The sequence below is a fragment of the Ctenopharyngodon idella genome, chromosome 1 (assembly GCF_019924925.1).
Source record: "Ctenopharyngodon idella isolate HZGC_01 chromosome 1, HZGC01, whole genome shotgun sequence".
In the NCBI taxonomy this organism is placed as follows: Eukaryota; Metazoa; Chordata; class Actinopteri; order Cypriniformes; family Xenocyprididae; genus Ctenopharyngodon; species Ctenopharyngodon idella.
The window spans coordinates 25,158,206-25,177,962 of NC_067220.1; the positions used below are offsets into that span (position 1 = coordinate 25,158,206).

General features: G+C 39.0%; 1 protein-coding gene across 5 annotated transcripts in view; it reads right to left on the minus strand.

Moving 5' to 3' along the window:
* LOC127514079 (radixin) overlaps positions 1-19,757 on the minus strand; it is a 310,901-nt gene that overhangs the window by 51,644 nt on the left and 239,500 nt on the right. For all 5 annotated transcript variants that reach the window (XM_051896477.1, XM_051896486.1, XM_051896467.1 and 2 more), the window contains one exon: positions 3,210-3,302. In XM_051896477.1, the coding sequence (XP_051752437.1) occupies positions 3,210-3,302 (93 nt within the window). The remainder of the gene's footprint in view (positions 1-3,209; positions 3,303-19,757) is intronic.

Below are 19,757 nucleotides of genomic sequence, written 5' to 3' on the forward strand. Positions count from 1 at the left end.
ATATATTCTAGATTCCCTACATGTAAAGTAAAACATTTCAAAAGTTATTTTTTTTAAATTTTGATGATTAGAGCGTACAGCTCATGAAAGTCCAAAATCCAGTATTTCAAAATATTAGAATATTTCCTAAGATCAATCAAAAAATTGATTTGCAAAACAGAAAAGTTCAAGTTCTTTAAAGTATGTTCTTTTGTGCACTCAATACTTGATCGGCAGGACATATTACAGCAAATGACTTGCTCCTAGCACAAATTACTGCATCAGTGAAGTGTGGCATGGAAGTGATCAGCCTGTGGCACTGCTGAGGCACTATTGAGCCTTCAGATCATCTGTATATTGTTGGATCGACTGTTTCTCATCTTTCTCTTGAAAATATCCCATAGATTCAGGTCAGGCATATTGGCTGGCCAATAAAGCACAGTAATATCATGGTCAGCAAACCACTTGGAAGTGGTTTTTGCACTGTGGGCAGATGCTAAAGTCCTGCTGGAAAAGGAAATCAGCATCTCCATAAAGCTTGTCAGCAGATGGAAGCATAAAGTGCTCCAAAATCTCCTGGAAGATGGCTGCATTGACTTTGCACTTGATAAAACACAATGGACCAATACCAGCAGACGTCACGGCCCCCCCAAATCATTATTGACTTCAGAAACTTCACACTAGACTTCAAGCAGCTTGGATTCTGTGCCTCTCCAGTCTTCCTTCAGACTCTGGGACCATGATTTCAACATGAAATGCAAAATTTACTTTCATCTGAAAAGAGGACTTTCGACCACTATCCAGTTCTTTTTCTCCTTAGCCCAGGTAAGATGCTTCTGACGTTGTCTCTGGTTCAGAAGTGGCTTGGTAGTCCTTTTCCTGAAGATGTCTGAGTGTGGTGACTCTTGATGCGCTGACTCCGGCTTCATTCTACTCATTGTGAAGCTCTCCCAAGTGTTTGAATCGGCTTTACTTGACAGTATTCTCAAGCTTGCGGTCATCCCTGTTGCTTGTGCACCTTTGCCTACCCAATTTCTTCCTTCCAGTCAACTTTGCATTTAATATGCTTTGATACATCACTCTGTAAACAGCCACCCCATTCAGTAATGACCTTCTGTGACTTACTCTCTTTGTGGAGGGTGTCAATGATTGTCTCCTGGACCATTGCCAAGTCAGCAGTCTTCCCCATTAGTGTGGTTTCAAAGAACAAGAGATACCCGGAATTTATACTGTAGGGATGGTCATTTAATCAAACTCAAATGTAAATATTCTAATATTTTGAGATACTGGATTTTGGACTTTCATTAGCTGTACGCTCTAATCAACAAATTAAAAAAAAAAAACTTTTGAAATGCTTTACTTTACATGTAGGGAATCTAGAATATATGAACGTTTCATTTTTTAAAATAATTTACAATAAAAAAATGAACTTTTTCACGATATTCTAATTATATGACCAGCACCTGTATATATAAAATCAACAATTTTACATTTACCTGTATGTTTTTGATTCAGTTATACTTTTTGCAATGTAGTTCTTTCCCTCACTAAAGCGGTTAAGTACACAGTCTTGTACCTTTGTTTTTTTTGTCTGATTTACAAAAAAGTATTTGCTTCAAATAAAAATTTGTAATGATATGATTCATATCATAGCCGAATGACTTGTTTCATCGCTCATAACTCTTTAACAAATAGTTTTTTTTAAAATCCCTATGTGAAAAATGAATGGAAAAATACTTGCATGTCTAAAAAAGTGTACGAACACTAGTGCATTCTATTGTCATGTTCCTTGCTTTCAGTGCATAATTTATTCAAATTTGAATAGCAAAGTTTTTATTTTTCATGCTGCTATGAGGACCTGAAGACAAGAGGATATGAAGACAACAAACAACTGTATGTCAGGGTATATATTCATATTAGAAATGGGGCACTGTAATGCTTGTTAATTCAGAAATAATGGAAAATACAAACCAAGTGCAGTACACTGAGTTAATTAACAAAAATAAAAAGTAAATCCAAGCACAGAGAAACATAGGCAAAATAAAGTAAATCCAAACATGGGGAGAAAATGGAACCGAAAGCAACACAACACCAAAGACAACACCAGACATTCAACAAGGGACACACTGGGGTATAAATACACAGAGGGCTAATTGGTTAGTAGGGAGCCAGGGCAGAGTTGGCAGAGCTGGAGGACACCAAGGTGGAGCAAATGGGGCAAAGGGACAAGGGCGAAGCCGATGGAGTAAGGAACCAAGATGGCAGTTTAGGGAGCCAGGGCGGAGCCGGCAGAGCTGGTTAGTTTAGAGACGGCCTCCTTGGCAGTGTTGGAGCAGACAGAGAGCTCAGGTATGACCTCCATAGCCGTGATAGGGAGTGCAGATGTCTCAGAGGAAGCTGCAGCAGACACTGTCTCCTCAGGAGGAGCATGTACAACCCACACACACAAGATGGCGGTAGCCATCACAGGCAGTACAGATGACAGTGGTAGGACCTCCGGGACCACCAGACTTGGAAGCTCTTGGACCACTGGAATTGGAAACACTTGATTTGGAAGCGCTAAGACCCCTTGGCTTGGGTGCAGTGAGACCACTGAGCTTGGGAGCGCTGAGACCATTGGGCTTGGCCTGTGGGCCGCACAAACTGACATCAGAGCTGACATCACACTAGATGCCAGACTTATCTGCCCTGAGACAGATACAATAGCCAGGCTGATACTGGCAGATGATGTCTGTGGCGGCCCAAACTCTGTGGACGCCGAAGCTTGAGGTGGATGGCACCCCAAAAAATCATTAGGGGCTCCTCCGCCACTCCCACAGTGATGGGAGATCCAAAAGTCCACAAAGATTCCTTAAGGATCGTAACTAAACAGTTGTTATTTTAATGGTTCATTGAGTCCAGACTGATAGAAAACAATGAGAGACCTATCTGGAATGTCAGTTTGGTGGGCAATTCCTGGGTATGATCCTTGAGGGAGCGGTCGCCTTGACAAATAAGGGGGAGACGTACTCCCGCAGATACTGCTGGACCCATAGTGATTGTCTGGTGTTCTATAATGCTGGTTGATTCAGAAATAACGAAAAATAGGATCCAAGTACAGTACACTGAGTTTATTAACAAAAATAATAAAAATCCAAGCACAGGAATGAAAAGCAACACATGCGATACAGCCATCAAGGACAACACCAGAAGTATGTGAAGTATGCATAAAAGAAATATGTCTTTCTTACTTTATGCTGCCATTCTGTTGCCTCCTCTTCCTTTTTCCTCTTGGCATCCTCCAGCAGGGCAATTTTGGCAGTAAATTCCCCCAACTCAGCTGCCTGCAAAGACCAAGAAGAGCACTGTTACAGCCCCTATACACATACTACACAAATGATGTAGACACACTCATATACACAAAAACACATTTATGCCAACACAACTATTTCAGTACAAGCTCATTGTTATGTCCCTTGTAGTTAGGGCTGTGACGGTCGGCATGACAACCGCACCACCGTGGTCGTGGATTGTCACCGGCGGTAATGTGACGTATATATATATATATATATATATATATATATATATATATATATATATATATATAAAATCTCAAAGGTTGCGTTAAACGAAAATTTTCCGTCATTGACGGAATTTTTTTTAGCAGTGACGGAAAAACTCTGCAGCCCGTCCGTCATTTTGACAGATTACTGAGGCTGATGTTGCTTGTAACTGTAATTCCCACCCCTGTCCAGTTGGTGGTGAGTGCGCTCCAGTGTGGCAGCAGAGTGCGAGTTCAGTCTCCAGAATGAAATGAAATCGATGCGTTTGATTACACGCACCCAGTTTGTCCATTTTATTATATATTATAATACTTATACTTACATAATTAAGTTTCTAATCCAGTTCGTTTTGTTTTAAATAGTTTGTTTTTTTATTTTTCTTGCTGCTGACTAAGTTTATGGTCAACAAATGGCTTTTCTGAGGTATATATATGTGACATTGTTTGCAACACTGATTGAACTGACCTGATACAGATTTCGGTAAGCTACTGTATCTTTCAACATATTTTTTTGATTTTCATTCATGTTTATTTCATTCTGTAATGTAGTAAAGAGGAAAGGATGATCGTGTTCACTCACGATCCTCGACAAGTGTTCAAGATGAATATAAATAAATGCATCGCCAAGGCCTATTTGCTTATCCCATAAGTTCGTGAATAAAAATGAAAATGTGGACGAAATCAGAAGCTGTTAAATGTCTTATCATTAAGCCTCCTTCATCACTTCTTTCATTAGCCTTGTGCTCAATTGCTGTGCTTTCCTTGCCTGACTTTGCTAGTTAGTTCCAGAATGTATTAGTAAGCCTGTTGAGAGTGTTTATCTTTGGGTGTTCATTTAAGTGTTTGGCACACACATTGGAATCTGCGGGACCCAGGCGTAGCACAGGGGCTCTACGGCGTCCTCTAGAATGGGGTCCGAAAACTTGGTCCATATATCAAACACACTTCCATGTATTAGTATGAAACTCAGTACACATATAGACCTCATCGAGCCGAGCAACTTTCGTGCTTTAAGTTATACACCAGCCCAACAGGAAGTCAGCTATTATGAGTTGTTTGAAAAACGCATGCTCAGGAATTTGATATACTCCTCCTAGGCATTTAATCCAATCATCACCAAACTCGGTCAGCATGAAGCCAAGACATTGATGATGTTAAATTGCAAGCAGATTTTTGATATCTCAAACGGTTTGGCTGTGGTGAGGCAATGAATTTATGGCGAGAAAAGGGAAACAGGAAGTGTGTTGTAACTTTTGCATACATTGATTGATTTTGATGAAACTTTAGCTGTGTGTTCGTCGTAGTCTGATCACATGGATGTGACTATTGTGAGTCAAAGTTATAGCACCACCAACTGGCAGCAGGAAGTGTGTTACTTTCAAAATGCTTTAAGATCACCCTCTTATTTTTACCCGATTTGCTTTAAACTTCATCAGAATACTGACAAGACATGGCAAATGTACACCTGTGAAACGATTCTTGATATCTCAAACACTGGCAACACATCAAACTTTAATATTCGTTTTGGATGCTTTTGAGACTCTTAGCATGCTTCAAATAGTATGAAACTCGGTACGTACATCAGAGATGTCAACCAGTAGACATGGGCAAAACCTTAGAAATGGGTGGGTAGAAGGGCCTCTATAGCGCCACCTTTTGACAAAGGAGTCAAAAGGTGGGTAGTTTTACCTACAGTCACCAAACTCGGTACATATATTGTTCTCATTAAGCCAGACAACTTTCTAATTTACAGTCATTAGCTCCGACCAACAGGAAGTCAGATATTTTGCTTTGAATGTGGATTTTTTGAATAATCAAGCTCTGAGTTTTTATGTACTCCTCCTAGGGAATTCATGCAAACGTCACCAAACATTCTGAACATGATGACAGGACACTGAAGAAGCTAAACTGTAAAAGATTCTAGGATATCTCGAATTGTGTTGCCGAGGGATTAAAGTAAGGACAAAAAAAGGAAACAGGAAAGGTCTCATCTTGTAAAATCATTGTTTGATTTAAATTAAATTAAGATTGTATGTTTGGTAATTGAACCTGAATGAATTAAAATTTTTTTACTATATTTCAGATTAATATATTTGTTTTCTTTAAAAGTTAGCATTTTGAGATTAATTAATTACACTAAACAATATTCTCCTATTTATTTCTAAATAAAACGATACTAACATTGAAAAAGAAACACAAATGTGTTTTTTTTTTTCTAATCAATGTAGTATGTGTAACAAAAATAGGCAGATTAGTGATCTGTTTGAGGACAACAAATGAAAAGAAATGTATTATAGTATAACAAAAAGATGGCACTACAGGGTTATTTTTAAACAAGGTTGGAAATAATCCTGAGCAGTTTTAAAGTACAATTATTTGTTTTTATTCCCGTACCTCATTTGCATGTATAGTCATTATCAAAGACTACTTTCTGTTAGGGGTGTAACGGTACATGTATTCGCCCCGAACTGTCACGGTTCGGTTACTGCAGTTAGTGTCAGGACGGCGGTTTGATCTACCTTGTGTTTGTGTTTGTACCGCTGTTCGTCTGGAACGCATGGCTGTCTTGTTTGTCCGGTCATGCGCTTCGGCGTGTGGTGTTTGTGTTCGTTCGCCATGTGCTTTGGCACGTGTTGTTGTGGTGTTTGCGTCATGCGTTCAACTGTCTATTATTGCCCCGCCTTCTTGTTACCCTGTTAATTCATTATTAATCTCACGTTACTCCTCATTAGCTTCCCTTTATATTCCCTTTGTGTTTTTTGTTCCTTGCCAGATCGTGTTAATGCGTCTTGTTGTTCACGTCTTGTTTTTTGTGCTGTTCCTAGTTTTCTAGTCAAGCTTTATTTTCTTCAGTTTGAATTTTTTTTTGTGCCTCAGGTTATTTCTATGTTGTTTTTTGCTGTGACTAGAGTTCTGTTTGATTTCTAGTTTTATTTAGATTTTTAGTTTTAACCAACTTGATTTAATTTCTTTTTCTTTTCTTTTTTCCCCTTGGTATAAGTTTTTTCTGGTTACTTATTTTTATTTTATTTATTTATTTTTTTTCTCGTGGTTTTTGCCTTCAGATCAGTCAGTTTAGTTTTTCTTTTACTTTTTCTTTTTTTTTTATTTTTCTCTCCAGTCTCCCTGTTTCCCTGGCTGCTGGATTGTGCTCATCTTCCCGCTTCTTCTGGCTTCCTCGCTCAACCTGCCATCTCTGCCCATTGCTCCCCCCGTCTCATTTGCCATCATCCTTGACCTCCTGAACTGCAGACTGTTCTTGGTTGGGCATTTAAGTTCCATGGACTGTGTCTTGCTACCGGCCGTCATTGACTGTGCACATTATCCAGTCTAGCCCTTGCTGCTATTTTGTTACTCCTTGATCTGTTTCCCTAATAAACTGTGAATTACCCTGCAAATTGAATCCTCTTTTTTTCTGAACCCTAACAGTTAGACGACGAATACAGTCAGTCACAGGCGATCCACACTACAATCCAAAAGGGGGAGCGCACAGTAATGCTTTTTAGCCTAACCACTTTTAACCAGCATTAACCACCAATAATCGCAATAAGCTGTTTTTTTTTTTTTTTTTTTTTACTTTCGATTAGAAACAAAGTGCCATCTTCCAAATTCTGTCAATTTTATCAAAAAATTCAAACAATAAATGCCATTTTGCCACTTTTTGATGTGGCATGACAGATTGCTGTACAGGCGCCTCAGTTCAAATGGCAGCACGGAGCACAAGTGAACGCGATCATCCCTTCCTCTTCACTACTACACAATGAACATGAATGAACATCTGATGGTATGTTGAAAGATACAGTACAACTTAATGAAACGTATCATATCTCTTGTAATCGCTCAATAAGTGTTTCAACTGCGGAAAGATGTCAGTAAATCAGTTTGTAAACAATGTCATGTAGTATTACATTTACCTCAGAAATGCCATTCAGTGTCAACAGCTTGTTAGTACGCTAGAGAAATGCACTAAATATCACTAAATATATGCACTATATTAACCTATATATTAATTATATTTTACTTAACCTGTTAGTTAATGTAAGGCCTAAATAATTCCATCATGAAAACAGGTTATGACAGCCACTGTGCAAATGATAATATTTCAACAACGAATTGGAGAAACAGAAGTTAATGCAAAAACTGCCTTATGTGTAATTTACATGTTTACATACATTTTTTATTATTATTTGAGTGTTGATGATTATATTTAAAAAATAAATAGCAACTGAATTTAATTGTGCTGTCCTCAGTATATGTTCTGTATATAACCTGACAGCCAGGTAAACTCTTCCATAACATCAAGACTCTGAAGACAGTTCACTCCTTGTCCACAGGTTTATTGACGTTGCAATGGAAAGGTGAAACTGAAACATACATGAGCATAATCAGCACTATGTACAGATATCAACTCAAATCATGTGAATTAAATCCTTAGGTTTTTACTGTTACAGTACTTTAGTGGGTTTTTTTTTTTACTGTTTATGTATTTTAATAGACATTTCTGAATGTAATATATGGCATTATATTTTACCTGTAGTCAATCACTTATTTATATGTAATATGAACTTTCAAAGTCTAGGAACAGTACAACCATCAGCATATAATATTACTCTAGCACAATAGTAGTGTAGATAGTAAATAACAGACTTCTAACAATAAAATTTGCAAAATGAAAACGCACCAAATAATGATGTGCAATCGTAGATGTTGATAAAAACAATCAATACATACCCACGATGCTACAAAGGGCATAAGATGTAAGCAGATGTCACAGGATTAGCTCAGATACAATAAACATACTGCTCTCGTGCCATGCTTGACTACTTCCTGATTAATGGTCACATGACTCCTTACTGAAACCCAGGATTCTTAAAGGGACCATGGCCAAATAAAACAAAGGATCAATTAAAGAATAAAAACAAGACTAACATATTATGTGATAACGGAACATTAATAATTTGGGCTCTGCTGTTAATTGTAACCTTTATTATAGTAACGTGCAAGTAAGGGCTCCCAAATAGTTTGCAGTATTAGCAGAGATCGATTTTTTACCCTTAAGAAAATTTATTATAATTGAATAAATTTAAAGACAGAGACACAGTTTGTTCAGTAAAACATTGTTTAACAAAAAAAACAAAAAAACAATTGTTTTGTTTTCTCACCCTACAAATGATAACTTCACACTCATTTGAAATTGAACTATGAGAATTTATCACTATTCAGACAGGACTAGTTTTCTAAACAACGTTTTTCTTAATTCTTATCACCCAACATATGTGATTTCATTTGCTTATTCAGATAGGACTAACATCTGTGTGTTTTTTTTTTTTTTTTTTAACAGAGGAAAGAGTGTGTGTTTTCTAGACATGGGTGTTACACAAGTTTGTGCTGTGTTTGCAAGCATCACATATGACGCATATTATTTATTGATGTAATTTAAATTTATCAAAACAGAGAAAATTTAATATGATTTTATAGAAGTGGCTGTTTATCATAAACTTCCATAAGTGAGCAGAAAAATCTAGCCACGTATCTTACTCTTACCTGACACTGAAATTAACCCTCTGGGGTCTGAGGATTTTTGGGGCCCAGGAGAAGTTTTGACATGCCCTGACATTTGTGCTTTTTTCAGTTGTTCATAAACATATTAATGGAAAAAGTGTCATTACACTGTATTCAGCACAAACTTGGCTACCATAATATGTGAACAACATGTATGTACATGTTTGTATTTTTGAAGGAATAACGTTTATGCGTGGTTATTGAAAAAACAAAAAACTTAAGTCACTGAAATAAGGCCACAAAACTAATATTATATATGTGTTCACAAGACTTCTGGGTATTGGAGGTTGTAGACTAGAGTTTTTGCTTCAAAATGATGTGAAAATTATCCTGCCTACTCGTTCATATAAAACAATATATTGACTTAAATTTTGTAAGACACTTTTTGTCAAGAAACACAGTATGCGTGGAGGCGTGAATCTTCATGAATAATGCTGTGATTCACACCTGAGAAGACAAAGACCTGCATAATGACCTGCATAATGACCCGCATAATGAGCCCTTTAAGTCAGGTAGGCTATGTGAAAAAAACTCTCTGATAACAGGATCATATCAGCTGTACTAACGTAAATAAAATGTCCACTCTTGACAAAAATACAAGATTTTTGTGATCTCACGCATGCACGTATTATTGCACATGTGAAGAAAATTTTGTTTAGGCCTATTAGAATTTAAATTACAGTACCAGTCAAAAGATTGGACACATTACTATTATAATGTTTTTAAAAGAAGTCTCTAACCAAATAATGGCTTTCTATTTTAATATACTTTAAAATATAATTATTTCTGTAAAACAAAGCATCTGAACATTCATGTTACCTCTATGGCATTCCATATAGGCTATTATATTTGTTATATTATATAGCCTAAATGTTAATGTGCAGTTGACAAACTATACATCATTAACAAGATCTCAAGCTTCACATTTTGACCTCTGTTTTACTCTTATAGTGACCGTAATTTGTTAATAGCCTATGCATCAGGAGTTATGAATATGAAAAACGGAGTCGTTACCTTTGACAAAACAACATCCATCAGGGCTTTTAGCTTAAAAGCATGCACATTTGGAGATGATGGATTCTCATATGTTTTTGTCAATTTTCTATACAGAGAAGTAATATTTGTTCAATATTTAATGTCTCTAATGTCACTATGAGCACTGGATACTGTGTTTTCAATTCATACTTGCAGCCGGAGGGTGCTCTGTGCACATTTAGTTCACAAATGACTCCTAATGAAGAACAGGCATACCATGTGACATTCCAGGAACTAACAGAGGCTTCCAGAGATCGCTACAACCATGGCTATAATATGCAGATAGACACGTTTGAAGATAATAAATACACGATTGCGACGATGTATACATGTATTGCCTCAGAATTTGCGTCTGAATAGCGCTTGCTCCGAGGGCGTGGCCGCATTAGCGAACAATGAGCTGACTCACAGACGTCTGACATGTCTCTCTTTTCATTCAGATTACATAAACAGAGAATTTTTGTTTTCGATTTGACTTACATGATTTAAACCCTGACATTTCAACGTTTCTTTAGACATAAGTCTCTTTTGTGATTAGTATTCACTAAGTTACAGTTCATTTTCTGAGAACTATCAGATTGGACTTAGTTCAGAGGGAGACGAAAGATCACCCATCATGTTAGTTTTCTTTATTTTGCAAAAAGCACAACATTTTGTTTTTACTCTGAGTGTACACAAATAAAAGAAGATATTTCACAGATTAATATGGTGTATAACTCTTAATTGTATGTGCAAAATTGACGGAGTATTTTGAGTCTCTTTCATATTGATAAGAAAAAAAGCAAGGTGGTATCGCCGGCGCGACCAGCCGACCTCTGAGTGTTAAAATCATCTTTGCAGTTTCCGTGATGTGGCTCCATTTATTAATTTTATAATTAAATTTTTTCATTGGATACCACCCATATTGAAATTAAATGAAAGCATGCGTTTGATGCATAAGATTGGTGTGCAAATAGTAGCTCAGGTAGGTCAAAAAACATGCAGAGAAGTGTTGAGATAATATAACATCAGCATTTGGACAGCATTCTGCACTCATTTGAATGTGACCTATGACATCTTATGACATAAAATGAAGTTAAATTTAAATGATCTCACAGATGTGGCTGTTGTGGTTTGTGGTCATAGCGACACCAACTGCTGCTATAAATGTGGTGAATTGAAATGACTTTGACATAGTCCTTTTATGTTTTCCCGTTTTAAATGCCTATTGCCCCCCATGCACAGTTGCCCTGAAGCCACCGGGGTGGCGGTGGCTCCAGGGCTTGGGCCTATCATTGCTGCTTGCAGCTATATTTACTATTGGCATATTCAGCTATTGGAATTGCTCTGTTTTGTTATGTGTTAGGGAGGTCTTCTGCCTCAATTTATAGACAAACTGTTCTATAAATGAACATGCACCCCAGGACATTGTGTGTATTATTATAATTGTCTTGAAAGTGTCATTTGTATGGTATTTTGTTTTATGCATGTCTTATGAGCGAACTACTAGTTCACGTAACCTCACATATATCGTGTCTCCTATTAAATTAATGCTCATTTCAAAACTTACATTTTCATGTATGTGACTTCCTCGTCGGATGCAGTGTGTGTTTGTTGTATTAATTTGAGTATAAATGGACACAAACCCACAAGGCTCGGTTTAATCATGCTCAAAAACAAGAGCCATAAACTCCCCCACAAAGGAAGTTTCCGCTCAAAAATTCCACTTTCCTCATTGGTCAGGTCCACCCTGGGAGGCGTAACAAGGCCTGTAGGCCTAAACCTGCACCTCAGCCATGTGCTTATCTAGAAGAGAGAAAGAACTCTTTCCTACTACAAGAGTCAACTATCCACACAAGTTTGTCATCGTTTCTTCAATTCAACGCAGGAGAAATCGGTTGCAACTTTGACACCATCGGATTGAACTCTCAGGACTTTCTACTGCAACAGTATATTCGGACGCTCTTCAAACAGCTGAGGCAAGTATCGTACAATATACTAAATTGCTGCTAGTTAGTTAAAGTTGTGAACCTTTGCTAACAAAGGAGCTTTGTAATGATAAGCTGATGATTCTTTCCGGGTTAAGGACTCTTTCCATAGTTTCATTTTCTGTTCCCACTTCCGTTTTCACTCTTTCATTTCTCAGTTTACCTATGTACGTGTGCCGTGTGTGTATGTATGTGTATGTATGTGTCTGTTAGTTATGTGTTTGTGCTTTAAATAATAAAACTTATGCACAATACATATTTGGTTCTGACTCCCTGTCTGTGAATAAATTGTCACTTAAATGATCGATCTTATTACACGCTCTAAGCGTTGTAAATGCTAAGAAAGAATTATTTTTTTTTTTGTGGCCATGAAAAATACCCTTCTCTTAGAATTAATTAATAATCAATACTGAGTGTTCACAGGTGTCAGACACAGATGGGAACAAGAGGGTAAGTATTCAACAGGTGGTTTATTCAGAAACAGAGGCACGAACACAGGGACAACACAGGTGAGTAGTTTGCAGATATGAGCACGTTGAGTATAGTCACTTAGCTGAGCAATAACAGAGTCCTTTCTCTTTTGCAGAAGTATCAACGAGGGAAGACAAGACTTGACGAAGGAGTGGGAGCACGGAGACATCGGAGGAGAGGTAAGAAGTCCAGGTAGGTATAAACAAGACCAGACACTGAAGTGTGGGAAGTGAGTGTTCTTATAGTGCTGGTGTGATGAGGTGCAGGTGCCGCTGATCAGTACTCTGGTGATTGTGATTGTGAACGAGTGGACGGAGCGTGGAGGTCCGGTGACGATATGTGCTGAGTGATGGTGGTGGGAACTGACTTCGTGACAGTGAATCTTCCTCTCAGTCTGGCCGTTGATCTGCGGGTGGTATCCAGAGAACAGGCTGACTGACACTCCTAGGAGCTTGAAGAACGCCCGCCAGACACGAGATATGAACTGAGGGCCACGATCCAAGACGATATCTTCAGGGATTCCAAAATGACTAAACATGATTGAATAGGGCCTCCGCGGCCTCTAGTGCTGTGGGCAAACCCTTGAGAGGAATGAGTTTGCATGATTTGGAGAATCAGTCCACAATCACGAAGACGCAGGTGAAATTGTTGAAGGTGGAAGGTCCGTCATGAAATCTACTCCCAGATAAGTCCAGGGTCTTTGTGGTATGGGTAGCGGACCCTCTGGGAGCTTCCTAGGAGTGTCAGCAATGGCACAGACTGAACATGCCTTAAGAGGAGTGAGCTAAGTCCATGAGGGGCTGACGATGTGCCGGGGGAACGTAGAGAAGCCCCTCAGGACCTCCCGGTGGAGTTAGCCTCGGAGATCTGCTGGTTGATGGTCCATTGGATGGGGCTTATGATCATCGCTGGAGGGAGGATGGTTTCAGGGTCCATGTTCTCAGGATCACACTGGAACAGACGGGAGAGAGCATCAGCTTTACCATTTTTGCTTCCTGGACGGTAGTTAACTGTGAAGTTGAACCTTGTGAAGAATAAGGCCCAGCGGGCTTGGCGATGATTGAGTCTTCGTGCTTCTCTGAGGTACTCTGAGGTTCTCTGCGGTGGTCAGTGATGACTTCAAACGGGTGAAGTGCTCCCTCCAGCCAATGTCTCCATTCCTCCATGGCTAACTTTATGGCAAGCAGTCCTCTGTTACCAATGTCATAGTTCTGCTCCGCCGGGGATAGCTTGTTTGAGAAAAAGGTACATGGATGGAGTCGTGGTGGTTCACCCTGCCGCTGTGACAACACCACTCCGACCCCGGTGGATGAGGCGTCCACCTCCATGACGAAAGGGAGTTCCGGGTTCGGATGGACCAGGATCGGAGCGGTGAGGAAAGCTTCTTGGAGCTGATGGAAGGCTTCTCGGGCAGATGGATTCCAGGACAGAGACTTGGGCCGGCCCTTGAGGAGAGAAGTGAGGGGTTCACTGAAAAGGCTGTAGTTGTGAATGAAACGTCTGTAGAAGTTTGCAAATCCTAGGAAACGTTGTAACTCTTTGACGGTTGACTGAAGGGGCCAGTTGCGGATGGTCCACCTTCCACTGGTCCATCTAAATGCTGTGTTGATAGATGATGTAGCCGAGGAAGTGAACGGAGGTGGTATGGAAGTCGCACTTCTCCAGCTTGAGGTACAGATGGTGTTCACGTAGCTTCTCTAGGACCTGGGAGACGTGTTGGCAATGTTCGGCCTTGTTCCGGGAGTAGATGAGGATGTCATCGATGTACACTATGACAAACTGGTGGAGGAACTCCCGGAACACCTCATTCATATAGTTCTGGAACATGGAGGGAGAGTTGGACAGGCCATACGGCATAACCCTGTATTCATAGTGGCCAGATGGTGTAACGAAGGCAGTCTTCCACTTCGGCGGATACGAATGAGGTTGTATGCTCTCCTCAGGTCCATTGTACTTGAGGTTGATGTTGAGTTAACTCCCTCGGGTCGGCGGTCACGCCGGCGATACCACCTCGGTTTTTTTCTTACCAGTGTGAAAGAGACTCAAAATACTCTGTCAATGTTGCACATATAATTAAGAGTTATACACCATTAAAATTTGTGGAATATCTTTTATTTGTGTACACTCAGAGTAAAAACAAAATGATGTGCTTTTTGCAAAATAAAGAAAACTAACATGATGCGTGATCTCTCGTCTCCCTCTGAATGAAGTTTAATCTGATAGTTCTCAGAAAATGAACTGTAACTTAGTGAATACTAATGACACAAAAATGAGACTTATGTCCAAAAAAACGTTGAAATGTCAGGTTTTAAATCGTGTAAGTCAAATCGAAAACAAATATTCTGTGTTTATGTAATCTGTATGAAAAGAGACACATGTCAGACGCCCGTGATTCAGCTCATTATCCGCTAATGCGGCCACACCCACGGAGGGAGCGCTATTCAGACGCAAATTTTGAGGCAATACATGTATACATCATCTCAATTGTGTATTTATTGTCTTGAAAAGTGTTTTTCTGGATGTTAAAGCCATGGTTAGCGATCTCTGGAAGACATGCCGTTACTTCCTGAATGTCCTGTTCTTCTTTAGAGTAATTTGTGGACTAAAGGTGTACAGAGCGCCCTCCGGCTGCAAGTATGAATTGAAAACACAGTATCCAGCGCTCACAGTGATGACTGAAAGGCCTCATTAATATGCAGCTCATTAGAGGTTCTTTATGCTATTCTTTTGTCTTCTCAGGTGTAAATCACCCATTATTCATGATGATTCACGCCTCCATGCATACTGTGTTTCTTGACAAAAAGTGTCTTACAAAAACTAAATCAATATATTGATATAAATGAACGAGTATGCAGGATAATTTTTACATCATTTTTAAGCAAAAACTCTAGTCTACAACCTCCAATACCCAGAAGTCTTGTGAACACAGATTTAATATATATTTTTTGGCTTTATTTCTGTGACTTAAGTTTTTTGTTTTTTCAATAACCACGCATAAACATTATTCCTTCAAAAACACAAACATGTACATACATGTTCCTCACATATTATGGTAGCCTAGTTTGTGCTGAATACAGTGTAATGACACTTTTTCCATTAATATGTTTATGAACAACTGAAAAAAGCACAAATGTCAGGGCATGTCAAAACTTCTCCAGGGCCCCGAAAATTCTCAGACCCCAGAGGGTTAACTAGGGGCGTCCCAGGATGATGTCAGCTGTGGATCCTTCCAGCACCATGAACGTAATTTCCTCCGAATGCAGGCAGCCAATGCGGAGCGTCAGGGTGGGAGAGAAGTGTGTGATGCGACCACGACCCAGCGGTTTTCCTTGGATAGTTTGGACCAGTAGATCTTGTTGACATCGTTTTCGGCGTACGTTTAGTTTCTGAAGAACTTGGGCGCTGATGAAGTTTCCCGCTGATCCAGAGTCTAAGAGGGCTTGCGCTGAAACACAGACGCGAGAGTTTAACAGTTGGACTTTAGTTCTTGTAAGAGGTGCAATACGAGCTGGAACTTGAATAGTACTCACCGCTGGGCGTGGTGGTCGAATGGGACACACGGTGATGACATGTCCTTCTCCCCCACATTAGAGACACAGTCGTTGGAGAATTCTTCTCTGACGCTCTGCTCAGGTGAGGCGGAAGGAATCTACCTGCATTTGTTCAGGTGCTGGAGGGGTGACAGATGGTGAGGCAGGTGGAGAACTGGCAGCGGGTGGAGAACTGGCAGTGGGTGGAGGTACAGAACATGCTGAGATGCGTTGAGCCACATGTATAGACTTTTGTATCAGGCCTTCGAGACCCATAGTGTCATCGTACATGACCATTAACTTCTTTACTTTAGAAGTGAGCCCTTGGCGGAAGGCTGTAATCAGCGCGGTTTCATTCCATCCGCTGGCAGCTGCCAATACACCGTGCATACATACTCACGGTTTCTTCACCTTGGCGTAAATTGAATAGTTGGTCATGTACGGACAGGTCAGCTGTGCTTTGTCTGAAAACCTCCCGAAAATGGCTGAAGAAATCCCGAATAGTGGCTGTTACTGGAGCGTTAGATTCCCAGAGGGGTTGTGACCATTGCAATGCTCATCCAGACAGCAGAGAGATGATAAACGCCACCCTGGCACGTTCCATTGTGAAGAGATGGGACTGTGCTTCCAGATACAGCAAGCATTGGAGTAGAAACCCGTGGGTGCTGGGAGGAGGAGTGCTTGGCGAACAGCGTGCATGAGGTTGGGAGTGACTGCAGGTGACGTGCTCGTGGATGGTGCTGTGAGGGAGGATCGCACCGCGTTCACCAGGGAGGCAAACGGATCCGGGGTGCGATCCTCACCTGTGTTCGTGGAGCTCTGCATAAGGTCTGGTCTTCTGTCAGACACAGACGGGAACAAGAGGGCATTCAACAGGTGGTTTATTCAGAAACAGAGGCACGAACACAGGGACAACACAGGTGAGTAGTTTGCAGATATGAGCACATTGAGTATAGTCACTTAGCTGAGCAATAACAGAGTCCTTTCTCTTTTGCAGAAGTATCAACGAGGGAAGACAAGACTTGACGAAGAAGTGGGAGCACGGAGACATCGGAAGAGAGGTAAGGAGTCCAGGTTTGTATAAACAAGACCAGACACTGAAGTGTGGGAAGTGAGTGTTCTTATAGTGCTGGTGTGATGAGGTGCAGGTGCCTCTGATCAGTACTCTGGTGATTGTGAACGAGTGGGCGGAGCGTGGAGATCCGGTGACGATGTGTGCTGAGTGTTGGTGGTGGGAACTGACTCCGTGACAACAGGATGAACTGATTTGTTTATTGTAATGTTAATGTAGCTATATCAAGTTAATCTGATTAACTGTTCCAAATATTCATAATTAATCATAATGAATATTAATATTTCCCCTTTTGAGCTAATTTGTTAAAGCTCGAAGTTCAATTTCACCTATAAATGTGTAGTATTGTATGTATAGTATTTTTCTATTCTACTGTAAAATTTATGCAATTTAGATTTGGTACATTATTATGGTCAAAACGACATTGTACTTTAAAAATACTTTACAGCTCCGTTTATCAGTCCATTCAAATGTTTAACACTCAGGGGTCGGCTGGTCGCGCTGGCGATACCACCGTGCTTTTTTCTTATCAATATGAAAGAGACTCAAAATGCTCCGTCAATTTTGCACATACAATTAAGAGTTATACACCATTTTAATCTGTGAAATATCTTCTTTTATTTGTGTACACTCAGAGCAAAAACAAAATGTGCTTTTTGCAAAATAAATAAAACTAACATGATACGCGATCTTTCGTCTCCCTCTGAACGAAGTCCAATCTGATAGTTCTCAGAAAATTAAGTGTAACTTAGTGAATACTAAAACACAAAAATGGACACAAAAATGAGACTTGTGTCTAAAGAAACGCTGAAATGTCAGGTTTTAAATCGTGTAAGTCAAATCGAAAACAAAAATTCTCTGTTTATGTAATCTGAATGAAAAGAGGGTAATACTTTATTTTAAGGGTCCAGAATAATGCATTAGTTAAGCATTAATTAATGATGAACTTGTTCACAATTAAGCATTAGTTAAGAATGAACACACTAGTAATTAATGATTAACTTTACATTGTAAGGGTCAGAATTATGCATTAGTTAAGCATAAATAAACTAGTAATTAATGATTTACTTGTTCATAATTATGCATTAGTTAAGCATGGGCACAATAGTAATTAATGATTAACTTAACATATAGTAGGGCATATTAGCCATTATTTACAAATTATTAAACATTTGAAAGTTTATTGAGCCGAATAAACCCATAATTAAGGCTAAACTGCCATTAATACAGTACTAATAAAGGCAATTTGACCCCCTATTCTAAAGTGAAAGCTAAATCCTCATTAATTATGGCACTTATTGAGTGATATTCAAGTTTATTGACCAAAATAAGCCAATAATTAAGGCTAAACTGCCACTAATACAGTACTAATAAAGGCAATTTGACCCCCTATTCTAAAGTGAAAGTTAATCCTCATTAATTATGGCACTTATTGAGTGATATAAGTTTATTGATGAGAATAAGCCAGTAATTAAGGCTAAACGGCCCTTACTAAGACAATTTTACCCCATATTGTAAAGTAAAAGTTATATCCTCAATTAAGGCACTTATTGAATGATCTCATTGTTATATAAGTATTAATACATAACTTTTACAGACACAAAACATACTTTTTTTGTACGTTTGGATAAATGCTAAAAGATACAACATAGACGTATTGGCAACATTTGAACGTAAACATTGCACTTTTACAGCAGAAATACTTCGAATATTTACAAATCTTTTATATCAAAGATATCTGTACAATTTCCCTTTCACCGTTTTATGGATGAATGTTATATCCCTAAACCCAAACATAACCATTTTATAGAGAATATAAAATGAACGTAATGGACATTAATATTTAGGAAAATTACAATTTTAGTAACACTATATTGCATTAAAAGCCACTAAATCCACTCAAACCTCTAAACCTACTCATAACCATTTCTTAAAAATATGTAGTTATAAAGAAAAACATAAGACAGAAAAGTTTAACTTAATCACAATAATTTCTTTATTAAGAAAATGTCAAAAGCGATACCAATAGCAGTCCTCTCTGGTGATATATAATAGTTTTGTATCAGGTACAAGCAGAATTAAGTTGTTAATCCACGAAAATTCCACGAACTTCACATCATTCACGGCATGTCGCAATCTGTGACGAAGCAGGCGAGAGCCAATGAGCGTTGACATCACTGCCGTAAAACGTGTCGTGTAAAGCTTTTTGAGGCGGCAATTTTTGAATTCAAAACGATCGCTGGATGAGTTTACGATCACTGTTGAGGTGGATGGAGATGAAGATCGGTGGATAAAGAATTCAATTTGGATCTGTTGCTCGCAGTCGTATGGATTATAAAGATGTGGATTAAAGCGGATTAAATTGACGTTTTTTTGTGAATTTATGTTGCGTTTTGGTGTATTTTCTATTCCTGTGTCTGAGAAAATGCCTTTTGTGTCCCATGGCGAACAAAATAAGTATTACATGACAAATAATGGTTAGATGATTACAGAAATGTTATTCATTTTAAGGTTTTAAAGTGTAGTTTTGTTTAACGTAATGCTTTGAAACGAGTTTGCAGTGAAAGTCATGAACAGAACAAAATGGTTTCACATTTAAT